This window comes from Capricornis sumatraensis, chromosome 9, assembly GCF_032405125.1.
Source record: "Capricornis sumatraensis isolate serow.1 chromosome 9, serow.2, whole genome shotgun sequence".
NCBI lineage: Eukaryota > Metazoa > Chordata > Mammalia > Artiodactyla > Bovidae > Capricornis > Capricornis sumatraensis.
This window is the reverse complement of record NC_091077.1, coordinates 95,838,512-95,853,055: the sequence shown is the minus strand read 5'-3', so window position 1 is coordinate 95,853,055 and position 14,544 is coordinate 95,838,512. Positions and strand designations below refer to the sequence as shown.

The window sequence follows — 14,544 nt, the reverse complement described above, 5'->3', positions numbered from 1 at the left end:
AGTCATCGGGATATGGAAGGGACAGAACTCTAGCCCTTATTAGGTCTGGAAAGAGGAAATTAAGTTGAAAGTTCCTGTCAGTTTTCTGATTTGTGTGACTGGGTAGATGATAAAATCACTTTTTAAGTGGCTCAGGAAAAGAGTTTTTTGGGAAAGAAAATGGGTTGAGTTTGAGCAATATGTTGCATTTAAGCCACAAACAAATGGAAAGATCTGCTAACAAAGCTGAAGTTACAGGAGAATGTAACCACTGGCGTATATTACGGCAGATGGACGAATACAGCGAGGCTCTGTTATTCAAGAGCAACAGAGTGAAGCAGAAAAGACTAAGACAAACAAGACTCTCACGCGAAACACCGTGAAGGGTGAGCAGGGGAACAGAGACCCATGAAAACGACTCAGAAGAAATGATAGCGACAGGGAGAATACAGTCAAAAAGGCTAGGGATATGCAAGTTTCTAGAAGAAATTTATCAGCTGTGTCAAATGCAGCTAGAGGTCAAATCAATACGGACTGAAAGTTAGAATTAGTGATATTTGCCAGAGTTGTTTCAGAAGCTTAATGTAGCAGAATGCCAGATTGTGGTGGGTTAAAAATGAACGGAAGATAGAGAAGCAGAGAGAGTAATACAGAATATTCTTTCCAGCAGCTTGGGCTATACTGAGAAAATCTGAATAACTAGAAACCAAAAGTGGTCCCAAGGTCGAGTACTTCTTTTGATTCATTATGCATTTATTGTTGTCTTGGGCATACATATGGCTGCTGAGAAGCAGTGAGGAGAAGAAACATTTAAAAATAGAAGGGCAAGAGAATGCCCAGTAGAAGCGACACAAATTCACGTGAGACTGAGGGAAATAAGGTGGACCTGAGCACACGCACAGATGGGTCCCTACATGTAAGGAGAGATATCGCATGCTTGGTGGCCTAAGTTTGTAACGTGAAAGTCAGGGTCATTGGCTGGTCCGTGAAGGTGCAGCTGCAGCTGGAGTCTAAACTGTGCCGTGAGGCCTTTCCTCAAATTTGGGTGGTTTTGTTCAGCATACTTGACCTTTTGTTAGCGTTCTCTTTGACGCTGTCTGTGAACTTTGTTTGTTACTACCTCAAAAAAATAAAGAAGCGTGTGCTTCATAAATAAAGCATCTTCAGATATGCTGATCTTGGAAATTCCAAACAACAAGCTGGCCCTCTTCCCTCTGCACTCCATTCATCTGGTTTTTCCAGTCGACAAGAGGAGATAGAGATAGAAAGATGAGTTGTGTGTGTGCATGTACATATGTTGCACTTTTCAGAGGTGATGACATACACAAGATCATCAAAGAAATCCTTCAAAGTTGCAGAATAAAAGATCTGAAACCTGCTACTTTTATTCCTCCATAAATTTTACTTAGTATGTACTTTGAACTCTAATCCACACAGTTTTACATGCCAAAATTCTTGTGTTCATTTTACCTAGATAAGTATGAGTCTTCATCTTCTTACTCCAGGTCTTAGCTGAACATCATTCAGCAATGAACTAACTGAAAATAGCAGCCTAATGGCCCTTGCTGACTATCAGAGCAACAGACCGCTGGTTTTGGTTTTAGGCCTCAAGACATCACTGCTTTAATCTTCAAGACATCACTGCTGAATTCTGGAGATACCTACAAGTAGAAAGATGGATCAGCTGGCTCAAAAAATACTTGTTTTCCTGGACATGGGAGGGAGTGGAAGTTAGGGAGCAGAAACACAATTTAGGAAATGAAAGTTCTATTCTGAGTGACGTCAACTGGTAGAAAATATCACTTCAAATATTTCTGAATGAATAAAAAATGTCTGTGATTACTAAGCTCACCTCGACCAATCAGCATACATTTTATTGGTTAATTCAATTATCTCCCCTGACAGTTTTATAGTTCCCGGTTTATTTCCCAAAATACATCTTAAATACTAAAAACGGCAGTTCTTAAATATATACAGACATCCAATTCCTTAGGCATCTCGATAATTTTCCTGAACTATGCCCTGTAAAGCTGGAAGCTGATCAGTGACCTAAGAATGAAGTAAAAGAGCCAGGTGCTCTATTCAACAGCTTAGAAGGTGGTTGTGAAATATTTTTGCCTCCAGATCAAACTGTGACTCTCCTGATTTCCTGCAAAATAGCAAAGCCCTACATTCTGAAGCACATATATTCAGAAATATACCAGGAGGGTGTCAAAGGGCCTAGACACCATACTACACAAAGAATGTTTGAAAGAAAAAAGCTATTTAATCTAGAACTTGAGGAAACCTGAGAGCTTTCTACATTAGTATGCCTTCATATACAAGTGAGAGACACCAATTCAAAATGGCTTAAGGAAAAAGCAGTTGTGTTGGTTCAGGAGCTCAGACTATGACATGAGAACATAGTCTGTCTTTCCCTGTCTCTTGGTTCTGCCCTTCTCCATGCTGGCTTGCTTTTCAGCCATGATTTCCTCCTTACGTGGAGCAGCACCACACTTCTCTCCCATACCTCCAACAATCTAGTGAAAAAGGAGAATCCAGTCTCCCACTATTCCCAGCAAAAATTATTGGACCCTAAGTGACTTGACTTTGAGGTAATATCCAGCCTTCAGCCCTGGAGAAGACATGATTGAAAGAAAGGTGGTTCATTAAAGAAAGCTTTTAGGCTATTCCCACAAAGAGGAAAAGCAAATGCCAGGTAGGCAAAAACAACATATTTCCTATGCCACATTCAAGTATGTAGTGGGTTTGCTTGCGAAGATGGGGATTAACTTCTCTGAGGTCAGAGTCCCAGAAATGAGAAATAGCCTGCTTGCAGGAACATTATAGGAATGCAGAGTTCAGCTCATTCCCCAAAAGGACCTTTTTATAGTTAAAACCATTAGCATCTGAGATGGTCCACCTTAAGATGTGCCAAGTACCAGGTCCTTCCACATGTTCAGAATCAGGGCAGATGAGCAGCTGTCAGTGGAACTGTGCAAGGAATTCGGGCATCGAGCAGAGTTTCGCCGGCATGACCTATAGGGTCTCCTTTGCCTCTACAATTCTATTATCCTTGTTAATTTCCATAATTCAATTTGCAGTAGAGGATAAACAAACCCACCTAATTTGATCTGGAACTTCTGCAGGCTATCACAGGTCATTTAATCCAAAACACATGGCTGTAGCCATTACTATGTTTTCTGAAGTCATCTAACAGACGTGGTCCTTAACAAGGTTTCCATGTTATTAGTTTCACTTACAGTTTTTTTTTTTTCCCCAGCCTCTTGCTTATTACACAATTGCTTTCATTCTCCTTTAGATTAGGGTGGAGACGAGCATGAAAGAGTTTTCTTCTTTCTGCTTTTCTCCTCTTAAATCTTAAAATAGGTGAGTTCCAATGAAAGTTTCATTTTTACCTTTGAATTTAGCTTTCCCTTTGCAGGTCTAAGGATCTATGAGAAATGGGATTCATGGATAATCATAGCTCTGGACAGAATTTTTAAGGAAAATTTTCAAAGAAGGAAGGGATTTTTAAATTTGATATCAAAAATTAAATTGTAATTTTAACAGGCTGCAATGTCATTAGAATTATGGTGCCAAACCCCTTCAGCCATGCTCATGAAAAATTAAACACTTTTGTGTTAAATAGTATTTGCCTCTTTCACAACTGAAAGCACCCCACCCCCACCCCACCCGAACATACACATACTTTGTTTTCCTTACACTGGAAATGACATGTTACACGATCCAACCCACAAATAAAATATTGTTTTTGCCAGGGTATGTCCACCCTTAATTACTGATTATTTTTCTTGTCTTTTTCAGTGAATGTTGTGTCAATGTTACAGGAATTTTGGGAAAGCAAGCAGCAGCAGAGGGCTGCATTCCCGAGTGAAGGTGTGGTGGTCTACGAGTCGCTGCCGTCTCCTGGGCCACCCTACGTGAGTTATGTGACCCTCCCAGGGGGAAGCTGTTTTGGCAATTTTCAGGTAAGAAACCATAAACTGATCAGTGAAAGCTGATAGAGATGACATAGAGTAAGCCTTTTTGTAAAATGGTAACATCGTTAAGTTTTCTTGGTTGTAATGAAAAAAAATTGTGCCATATTCCGTCACATCAGAGAAAAATTGGTCAGAGGTTCTGGCTTTTAAATTGAGTAGTTTTTAATTAGGGTGCTATCCCCTGATATTGCTTTGTGGAAAATGAATTTTAAAGCATTTTATTTGCCTGATAGCTGCTGCCTTTTCCCTCAAACATTTTGGAATAAGCCTTAAAGAACAAAGGAACTTGGGCAAAGTTCTTCCATCAGGGCCTTTCCATCAGTAGAAAGTCTTCATGTTCATGAAATCTGTAATCAAATAGTAATCTACTACACACCAGTGCATGAACCTACAGCAAAGGTTGAGAGTCACAGGGCTGGGTTCAGGCTGGGTTCAGGCACCTGTGCTAATCCCAAGTTCTGCTCTGAATATCTGTAGACCTTGGGGAAATGTTTATCTATTTCCCTGATTCTGAGATAGGGAATAATACCCATGGGGTTTGTTGGGAGTCATATGAGATATACATGCAATGTGTTTATCTGGTTATAGAGGTATTCCAAGCATTGTTCTGATCTTCAGTATAAAGATTCTTCTAGTTGGTTAATTCTTTATTATGTTTATGAAAGGGGTATAAATGATGATACATTTCTAGTTGTACCCCTAGATTGTTTGTACAAACAATCAGCATCTGACTATCCAGTGTGTGCAACAAATACTCATTGAGTGACTAGGAGATATCAAGCACTGGGCCAAGTAATGAGGATATATGGTCCATACTTTGAGGAAAGAAATGTACAAAAAATTTATAGTAATTACATCATTATATTCGAGGGTCAATGAAGGCATAAAGGTAAGAACTTCTCAGTTTACCAATCACCTTTGTAAATAGCCCTTTGGTATAGTAAACTTTCTTAATTTTCAATAGCTGGCAAAAATGCCTCAATTATAGTTTATGGACAATGTGAAACTCAGAACTCAACTTTCCCTCTTAGCTTTGACAACTAAGAAGTTCAGAGGCAAGATTTCAGTGTATCTCTTTGGAGTAGAAATCTATAAAACTTTGCATCATGTAATTCTTAGGACTAATCTCATACTTGATATTATTTATATCTCTGCCTTTACCCTTCCTTTGAACTTGGTGTGCCTCACTCATTTTATTTCATCCTGTTACCATGTATCTGTTTTATATTATTTCAAATCCTTTGTGGAGTGAAGGGAAGATGTAGTTTAATAAATAGACCCACAACCCTATGTCTGCCTAAGGAAAGTCAAAAAAGGATTCACAGGAAGCAATCACAAATGGAGATGTGCAATTGAGGGTGTCTTTGCCAGTTGGTGAAGGCAAGATGACATTCTCAGCCTAGCGAACAGAGTGTACACAGGCATGGAATGAGAGAACCACAAGCATTTTCAGAATGAGAGGAGCCTAAGTGTGTCTGTGGCAGCGAAATGGTAGAAGATGGTTAGGCCCTCACATCAAGCTGTAAGTGTCTTCATGCTTTGCAATGAAGAATAGGCTTTATTCTATATAAAATCAAAACACTTGAAAAATTCTGAGCAGGTGCAAGATATATTCAAGCATGTTTCAGAAGACTTACTCTGACAGGAGCATGGGGTAATTTTAAAGAACTGCCTTCAAAACTTCAGACACTGCCAGCCAGTGAGGTCTTGCTTTCTTCTGCCCTGAGCTGTGGTCAGCAGTAGATTTTTACCTCTGACTAGTGAAAGTGAATTGCCTGATGAGGATGATTTGAAAGTGGTCTAGAAGCTTTAGAACAGAACTTGAGGTAACCCTAGACACTTAGGCATGAATGAGGGACAGGGGAGGGGAAAGAAAGGCAGCAACTGAGGAGAGGATTCTCTAATCCTTGTGAGTCTGTAGGTCCATCGCTGAGCATTCAAGGTAAAGGCTGCCCATTCATACAGAGCTTGCATCAGACTTCTATTCAGGGGAGGCCTCCTAAGAAAACAGACCTACTCAGCCACAGAGCAAGGTCTTACCAGCTGCTTAAATAATCTGGGTTGTTTTTTTTTTTTTTTTGTCCATGAATGTCAAAGATCTAAAGATCACCAAACATCTGAAGAAAAGCAAAAGAAAAAAGGCAAATAAAAGAACAGAAACAATTCAAACAGCAGAGTACCTAAAATAGTGTTACAAAAAGTATCTTCAGAAAATTATGAAAAGATAAGTATCCCTAAAATAGCTATGGAAAAAGAAGCAAGCAGGAAACAGGAAATTTAAAATGGGATCACAAGATTGGAACAATAAAATTAAAAAGTGAGTAAATAGATGAGTAGACATAGATCACAGACAAACTGATAAAGGATAACAAAGTGAAAACTAAATAACAAAGTAAATTTTCTGGAACTTAGAGCAAAAAGACAAAGAGATGGAAAAAAGACAGGACAGGAAACGTGGGACTAATCCTGGAGGTAAACAGTAATCTAATAAGCGTTCTAGAAAGAGACAAAGGAAATAAGGGGACGAAATAAATACTAAGAGATAAATACAAAGAAGAATTTGTATTAATACAAATAAATACAAAGAAAATTTCTTTGAGTTAAAGCAGCACAGATATTCATATTGAAATGGCCCACCATCTTCCAAGCAAGTTCATAACAAAAGTTACACAGCTCTGTGACTGTATGAGACTTAGAGACCGCATTCTGTTCATGGATCAAAGGACTTTCATCATTGATTTCACTCTTTGCAGGGATTTTGTTTTGTTTTAAGGTAGATTGGACTTATATGCAGGATACCTTTGGAGGATCTGATATGAAATAGGGCCAAAACTGGCAAACCCAGTCAACAAAATCAAAAACTATATCTTTGAAAAGATAAATAAGAAAGACATTTGCAAGTGTGACCTACTTCTGAAGTTCTATCGCCGCCTTCTCTTCGTGTCTAAACCCTGCCTGCCTTCCCAGACTTCACTCAGATAGCATGTTCTCCATGAACTTTCCCTGAATCTTCCTATTGAAAGTCTCTACCTCCTCTGATTTTCCTAAGCAGTTATCCTTGTTTCTTTTCTAGTATTTAATGTTTTTTACCTTATACTACTTATGGGGCTTCCCTGTAGGCTCAGCGGTAGAGAATTTGCCTACTATGCAGGACACTTGAGTTCAATCCCTGGGTCAGGAAGATCCCCTGGAGAAGGAAATGGCAACCCACTCTAATGTTCTTGCCTGGAAAATCCCATGGACAGAGAAGCCTGGTGGGCTGCAACCTATAGGGTCACAAAGGAGTGGGATATGGCTTAGTGACTAAACAGCAACAACAGCTACTTATGTGCATGTTCGGTCTCTATAATACAACGTTAAGTGCCTCAGGGACAGAGTCTCTATCCTTATATTGCTAAAATGTCAAGTACTGTGTTTTGCATATAGTAAGTGCCTAATAATTGTTATTGAAAAGGAAAAAGGTGATAGTTGCTCAGTCGTGTCTGACTCCTTACAACCTCATGAACTGTAGCCCAGCCAGGCTCCCCTGTCCATGGAATTCTCCAGACAAGAATACTGGAGTGGGTAGCCATTCCCTTCTCCAAGGGGTCTTCCCAACCCAGAAATCAAATTCAGGTCTCCTGCATTGCAGGCAGATTCTTTACCATTTGAACCACCAGGGAAGTTGAATGAATAGCTAAATGATGAATAACAAATCAAAAAAATCAATGAAGTTTATATTTGTCCTTTTTTAGAATATTATCACTAATGACTGATATATAAAACAGTATATACTGTTATATACAACATAATACGTCAACTAAGGTATTTCACCTAACTCTGCAAGATGGTGGGCTAGGAAGGAAAAATCAGTAACATTAAAGTCAGCTGATATTATTGTGTTCCTGTCTGTGATTAGTTTGTAAAAGTGAATTGATTTTAACTTATTGATTTTAAAAAAAAATCTTCTAATTCTCTCTGAATTTCATTTATGCAAAGTAACTTTTCCTCCACCCACAAGCTCACATAACCAATATTTGGCCATACTCACACCCAGGCATGTGTTATGTTTGTTCATATGTAATAACTACATTTATTATAATGTACTTAGAATATAACACATTTGACAGATCTATGAATGGATCTAGAGGATGTAAGTCTAAGAAATTTTAATGTTTTGTTTTTGTATTTGCTGCCTTGAGAACTATGAATTTCCCAATCATCCCATAAATTTCTATCCCAAATGGTAAGACTTTCCATATGTAGTAAATTTACCATCCTCTTTGTGGTCTCTAAAAAACAGGAAACAAAATTTTTAAAACTGAACTCTTCAGCAAGGTGGCCTCTTGGTGATTTCTCTGATCATTTCAGGGTTTCCTTTTCCTTATGTTTAAACCATCATATTTTAAGATTCTCAGGAGGATTGTTAACATCCTTGCTTTAAAAGATCCAGAATTTCCTGAATCAAATATGTTTTGAAAATGTGCTTGGGTGATTGGCTGCCAAATCTTAACCCATTTGGCCCCCAAAACTGTGATTTGAGAAAGGAAAACCAGGAAGGGAAAAAGAGAAAAAGAAAATTTCTCCAAAAGCAATGTCCTTACACTTTTCTTGGTTCTTCAGAAACCATCTTAAAAGCTATTTTCACCACATAACATTTCATCATCTTTTTGCCAGCAGTTGGTCTGTGAGAGCCTACATGCTCATTCCTGCAATGCCTCTCATGTAATCAAATGTCACCCTTGTGCACTGCAAATCATTTCACGATGGATTATTAACGCCAAGACCATGTGCTGGGACATGGAGAAATCATTATGCCAGCAGTAGCCTTCTCACTGAGCCATGGACGTCACCTCCAATGGTGCCAAGTAATTGAAAATACTTGAAGTGGAGTATGGGACTGGATTGCAGGATTAATCCTTCTGGTTCATGAAAGCTCTAAGAGATTACGCCCATTCATTCTTTAGAAAAGCGGTATTCAGACTGAGCTTAGTCTTCTGATTAATCAAAGGAAAGCAGTCAAAAGGCTCTGGTGGACACAAACCACTGGTTTTATGAAAAGAAACCTCCCACTGAAGTAAACGGGAGGCTTGTGTCCAAGAAGACTAATTGAAGAATTTTCAGTTGGTTTTAATGCCACAACCCCCTAAAAAACAGCCAGAGGGAGATAAATCAACCATAAATCTGCCTTTTAACCATGCCTTCATAAACTGCTTTGGTATAGAAAAAGAGAAGTGAAAATATGATTTGTTTTTGAGTTTCTAAACAATAAATAAAACAATCTATTGTTACTAAACTATTTTTCTTTTAGAAAGTTATACTGAAACACATTAGTGCCTATTGTCTTTTATAAAAGAAACTATCTTCTAATACTGCAGGCATTAAGTATGAATTCATGCATTTTGGATGTATTCTCTCCATGCCATTTTTGTCTAGGCAGTTAATCCTTCCCTAGCCACATATCATGACCACAAAAACTTGCAATAATTTCCACTTTTTACAATAAGAACAACACAAGAGCCATCAGCTCAACGTCTGGCTCCCCTCTTGATGAACTCAGAAGGAAAGCCACTCATTGTTTCAGCAGCTGTTTTGTTTCCAAATCCAAAAGGGGGAACTTAATTGAGTATTTTCTCTTATTTTATATTTTGATTAAAAGTTTTGTGATTCAAGTTTTTGTTTTCCAGCCAGTGACATAGTCTTCCCTATAGTCTGCTAGAATGATTTGGGTTAGTGCACTTTATTCTTATTTGGAATAAAAAGTAAAAAATTTTTTGAGTATAATACTATACCATGTGATTATTTATGTATATGAGTTTTGATTGTATAAAAAATGTATCCCCTGGCTAAAACATTGATGTGATAGTTTAATTTATTTGACATTTAGGACGCTAATTCACTGCGGTACTTTTTTTTCACCTATTTTGTGGTACTTGGGCTTTTTGTATCATGCCAAGCACCATATAAAATTGAGACATTTAATATTTCCATAAAAATATGTTGATTGATTTTTCTCTTTTCTTTTCATTTTCAACCAATATATGGCATTGTGTAACAAGTCACAGTTGGGAGAAGTAAGTGGGAAAACACTCAGAGCAAATGAGCTTCTTCCAAAGCACTGTCTGTAAGAGGCCTTCCATTTTTATGCCAGTTGGTTTTCACACCAAAGCCTTTGCCTGGGAAGACTACTTTTCTACAGCCCGTCACCTGGAAAAACTACTTTTCCTAGCTACATACTACCCAAAAGAAGGATAGGTATGTTTCATTTGTTTTAGTTATTTTTAGGCCTATAGTATCTCTAGTCCACACCCCTTCCCAAAAGTATATGTGTTCAAATTAAGGCTCAAAAAGAGTGAACGGAGCACCTAAAAGCACACGTCTACATCATCAGGACTAGGATTCAAGTCCTCTCCTGACTCTAGAACATTACTCCATACCACCACCCATAAAGAAGGCTGAGCGCCAAAGAGTTGATGCTTTCAAACTGATGCTGGAGAAGACTCTTGAGAGTCTCTTGGACAGGAAGGAGATCAAACCAGTCAATCCCTAAAGGAAATCAACCCTGAATATTCATTGGAAGGACTGATGCTGAAGCTTCGGTACTTTGGCCACATGATGTGAAGAGCTGACTCATTGGGGAAAAAAACCCTGATGCTGGGAAAGATTGAGGGCAGAGGGGAAGAGGGCAACAGAGAATGAGATGGTTGGGTGACATCGGTGACTGAATAAACATGAGTTTGGGCAAACTCTGGCAGATAGTGAAGAACAGGAAGCCTGGCATGCTGCAGTCCATGGGGTCACAAAGAGTTGGACATGACAGCAACTGAACCACAACATTTTTAAGGCAATAAACGCACTTTACTATCAGATATAAAACATATTTTAGACTTTCATAAGTTGCATGATTCTCCTTTTTGTTTTAAAGTATTAAATCACAATGAACTAAGTTTATGAAATTAAGTTTCTCCCAAGAGAGAAGGACTAGGAGAAAATTTGATTAATTCATAGTCATGGCTAAATGGAATTGTAATGTTCTCTTTGTACTGATTATTAAATAAGGCCTAGCCTTAACATTCCATGCTCGAAAGAAAGATTTAGTTCCTGCCATAAAACTGAGACTACTGCCTTGCACTAATGCTGTTTTAATGTCAACTATTACTGTTTAAAATCAGCCATGACCTTTTCTCTGTCACTAGATTTGTATAGACGCAGACGCACGACATGCTATGCAATATAACTTAACTTCTAAAGGAGGTATTCCTGGTAGAAATCTCCACAGGAAAGCATCCTGTTTGGCAACTAATGAGACTCAAAGATAGGAAGATTAGTTAAAACCCCTTCCCATTTGAAACTCATATGTCAGCTAATGATCCAGGCCTTCATGGCTTGCCTGTGAAACTGGAAGTGAGTATTGTTTTCATGAGACCTGGTTATCACCCAGAACTCTTGGCTGACTTTTCATCAAGCAAAGTAAACAGAGATAGTCACATATTGCTGTTCCTAAAAGAACCTCCACATATACTGAAAGATAACGCTTGGGGAAAGGTTCCAGGTAAATAGACTTGGGACAATCTCCAGAGGGGTTCCCCAGCCTTTGCTGTTAAACTTTAGGAAGATGCTCACAGTCTTAGGAGATGCTGAGTGAGGAAGAAAGGCTGACTTCACCTTTCCCCACCCCATCCCTGCATCTCTCTCCACACAATCAGAGCCAAGTCCTCTTACATCAAAGCAACTGTAAAAATAAACCAAAATTTTGAGCCCTGATCAATCCATCTTGTCTTCACCTTAACTTGAAAAAAAGAATAAGAAGAAAAGAAAAAAGGGAAAAGAAAAAAAACCTCCAGGAGCCAAACACAACATGGTTTTGTAATAGTTGCCAGGGACCTGGGTCTAGGTAGAATAGCATTTGCAGCAGTGGTAAGGAGGAGGAGGCCAGGTGGTTTATATTATAAAAATAACATTCTGACCCACCATGTGCATGAAACGTTTCTTTCAGTTGACAGGAACTGGGTGAGATTTCCCTGAAAATTGGACTCCCAGACCAGCCCCTCCCCCACACCTAGCAAAGACCATCCCCCCGACGCCCCACCCACCCCCTACCCCCATCCCCATTCCCAGCACACACAGAGCTCCAAATTGTTCCCAATGTATTTACAGCCAGCCTGACCTACAGGGGAAGAGACACCATATTAACTTGGGTGATTGAGTCTTAACGGTTGCCCTTTTCCTCATCACCATCTGGGAAGGGGAAAAAAAAAAGCTAATATATCTACAATTAGATAAATTGGAACACATGCACATGTTCATGCTTAGACCAGGGCAGTCAAGGTCTTAAAGAGCTGAGAGGGGGACAATTAGCCTCAGGGCCTGGTTGGTGTGGCATTCTGTGTGCTGATGGCTTGCTGTCAGGATGGAACCGAGGTGTTGGTGACACTGCCCAGAGCTGGCAGGCCGTACACGCAAACTCTGCAAGTCACTTGCTGAGACTTGGACTCTGAGTCACACCAGCAAATGCCCCCCACCACCTGAATGACAGGCTTGACAGCCTAAAGAATCTGGGCAAGAATTCTCACCTCACACAGAGTCCGTTTATTTGGTTTTGCCACCTGCAAAGTCCCAGCTTGGGAGAGCCCCTTGGGTCCAACATGCTATTGAGCAAATGCCACTAAATAACACTGATCTGCTGTTGGCCCGAGAAGACGGCGTCTTCAGCTTTGAGTCTACATGTAGACACAGTCTGTCAAATGCATAATACATGACGGGTCTTTTTCAAAAAACCTGCTCCTAACCAACCACTTTTCAGCTCCTCAGCTACCACCAGTAGGCACAGAGTAAAGTGTACCTAACTTGATTTGGGATCTGCACACTTATTTTTCTTGATGTCTTTAAAATGCAAATGTGAAAAATTCTAAAAAGTCTATTGTTTAAGATGGAGAAAAGTCACTTATATTGATATCTTTTCACAGACTTTCTTTTGAAAGCCCTATAGTTGGGGTGTATGGACAGAAAAATATTAGTATCCAGAAATAGTCACTCAATACATGTTCTAATACAAAGGATGGGAAAAACTGTTAATAAAATGAGGAATACTAGGAAAGTTAATATTCAGAGTATAAACTGTGCCATCCTGGCTGGAAAATGTTTCTGTGAGTAGTAATGCACTTATAATTTCAATTTTTATTGTTATCAATAATTAACAATAAAACTAATATCTTATTGGGCATTTCTATGTTTACAATATGTACATGACTGCTAAAATTTTATTTCAATGAATTTCAAAAATTTCTGTACATCCTAAAAAATGGACTAACTACCAGTTTATTTCAGGACAGCCCACTGACCCACAAATAAATCTTGGTTTAATTTTTCTGTTGTATAGTATGACACATGGAAAATTATCATGAAGAAATAAGAACTGCTGAGTAAAAAGGAATATTGAGACTTAAGTTAGAAGTGCCTATAGACTTCCTAAAGGCTTAATTTTAGAAGAACAGTCATAAATGATTTTTTTTTTCAACCTGAATCCTGCTGTCCCTAACTTTTGTGTAAAAGTAATTTCTCTAGTAAGAAATTAGGCTGTTTAATGTTAGCAGAGGTGAATTTACTATTGCAATATTGAGATTCATAATGACATATATAGACTTCCCTGGTGGCCCAGACGGTTGTATTTGGTTTGGCCCCTGCCCAACAGCCCCTGACACCCCTAGGATTTCCTAAGTGATAATAGTGATAAAGGTATCTTTTAGTATTCATAACAAATAAAGGGTTATACCACACCTGAGTTTATGTTAATGAAGTGGCTTTTGGGGAAGCTCCTAGTGATGGGGCCTGGTTGCTAGGAGAATCAGCCATTTGATGAGAAGTTTAGAATTTTCAGCCCCAACCTCTGATCTGATAAGGGAGATGAGCTACAGATTGATTTATGCACCCACCAGTGGCCAAAAATTTCATCAATCACGCTTATGTTATGAAGACTCCATACAAGTCCTAAATGGTGGGATTCAGAGAGCTTCTAGGTTGGTGGTGCTGGGAGAAGGTATGGAAGCTTGGAGTCCTTCCACACACACCTCGCTCTATGCATCTTTCTCTGACTGTTTCTGAGTTGTATCCTTTTATAACAAATCAATAATCTATAACTAATTTTTATGAGTTTTCTGAACTGTTCTAGCAAATGATGGATGCTGAGGAAGGACTTGTAGGAATCTGTCATTTTTAGCAGTTTGGTTAGAAACACAGGGGACAGCCTGGACTTGTGTGATTGGTGTCTGAAGTGGGGTCATCTGGTAGGTGAGATGGCTTTAGACAGAGCCATCTATGGAATCTGATGCTATCTCCAGGTGGACAGTTTCAGCATTGAGTTAAACTGTAGCATACCCAACCTAGACAGCATATTAAAAAGCAGAGACATCACTTTGTCAACAAAGGTCCATCTAGTCAAGGCTATGGTTTTTCCAGTGGTCATGTATGGATGTGAGATTTGGACCGAAGAATTGATGCTTTTGAACTGTGGTGTTGGAGAAGACTCTTGAGGGTCCCTTGGACTGCAAGGAGATCCAACCAGTCCATCCTAGAGGAGACCAGTCCTGGGTGAAAATTGGAAGGA

The 14,544-nt window shown here is 39.1% G+C and overlaps 1 protein-coding gene across 1 annotated transcript in view; it reads left to right on the top strand.

Moving 5' to 3' along the window:
• The window catches only part of LIX1 (limb and CNS expressed 1), a 52,942-nt gene that overhangs the window by 18,038 nt on the left and 20,360 nt on the right, over positions 1–14,544 (top strand). The window contains exon 2 of the mRNA XM_068981359.1: positions 3,787–3,950. Coding sequence (XP_068837460.1) covers positions 3,787–3,950 — 164 coding nt within the window. The remainder of the gene's footprint in view (positions 1–3,786; positions 3,951–14,544) is intronic.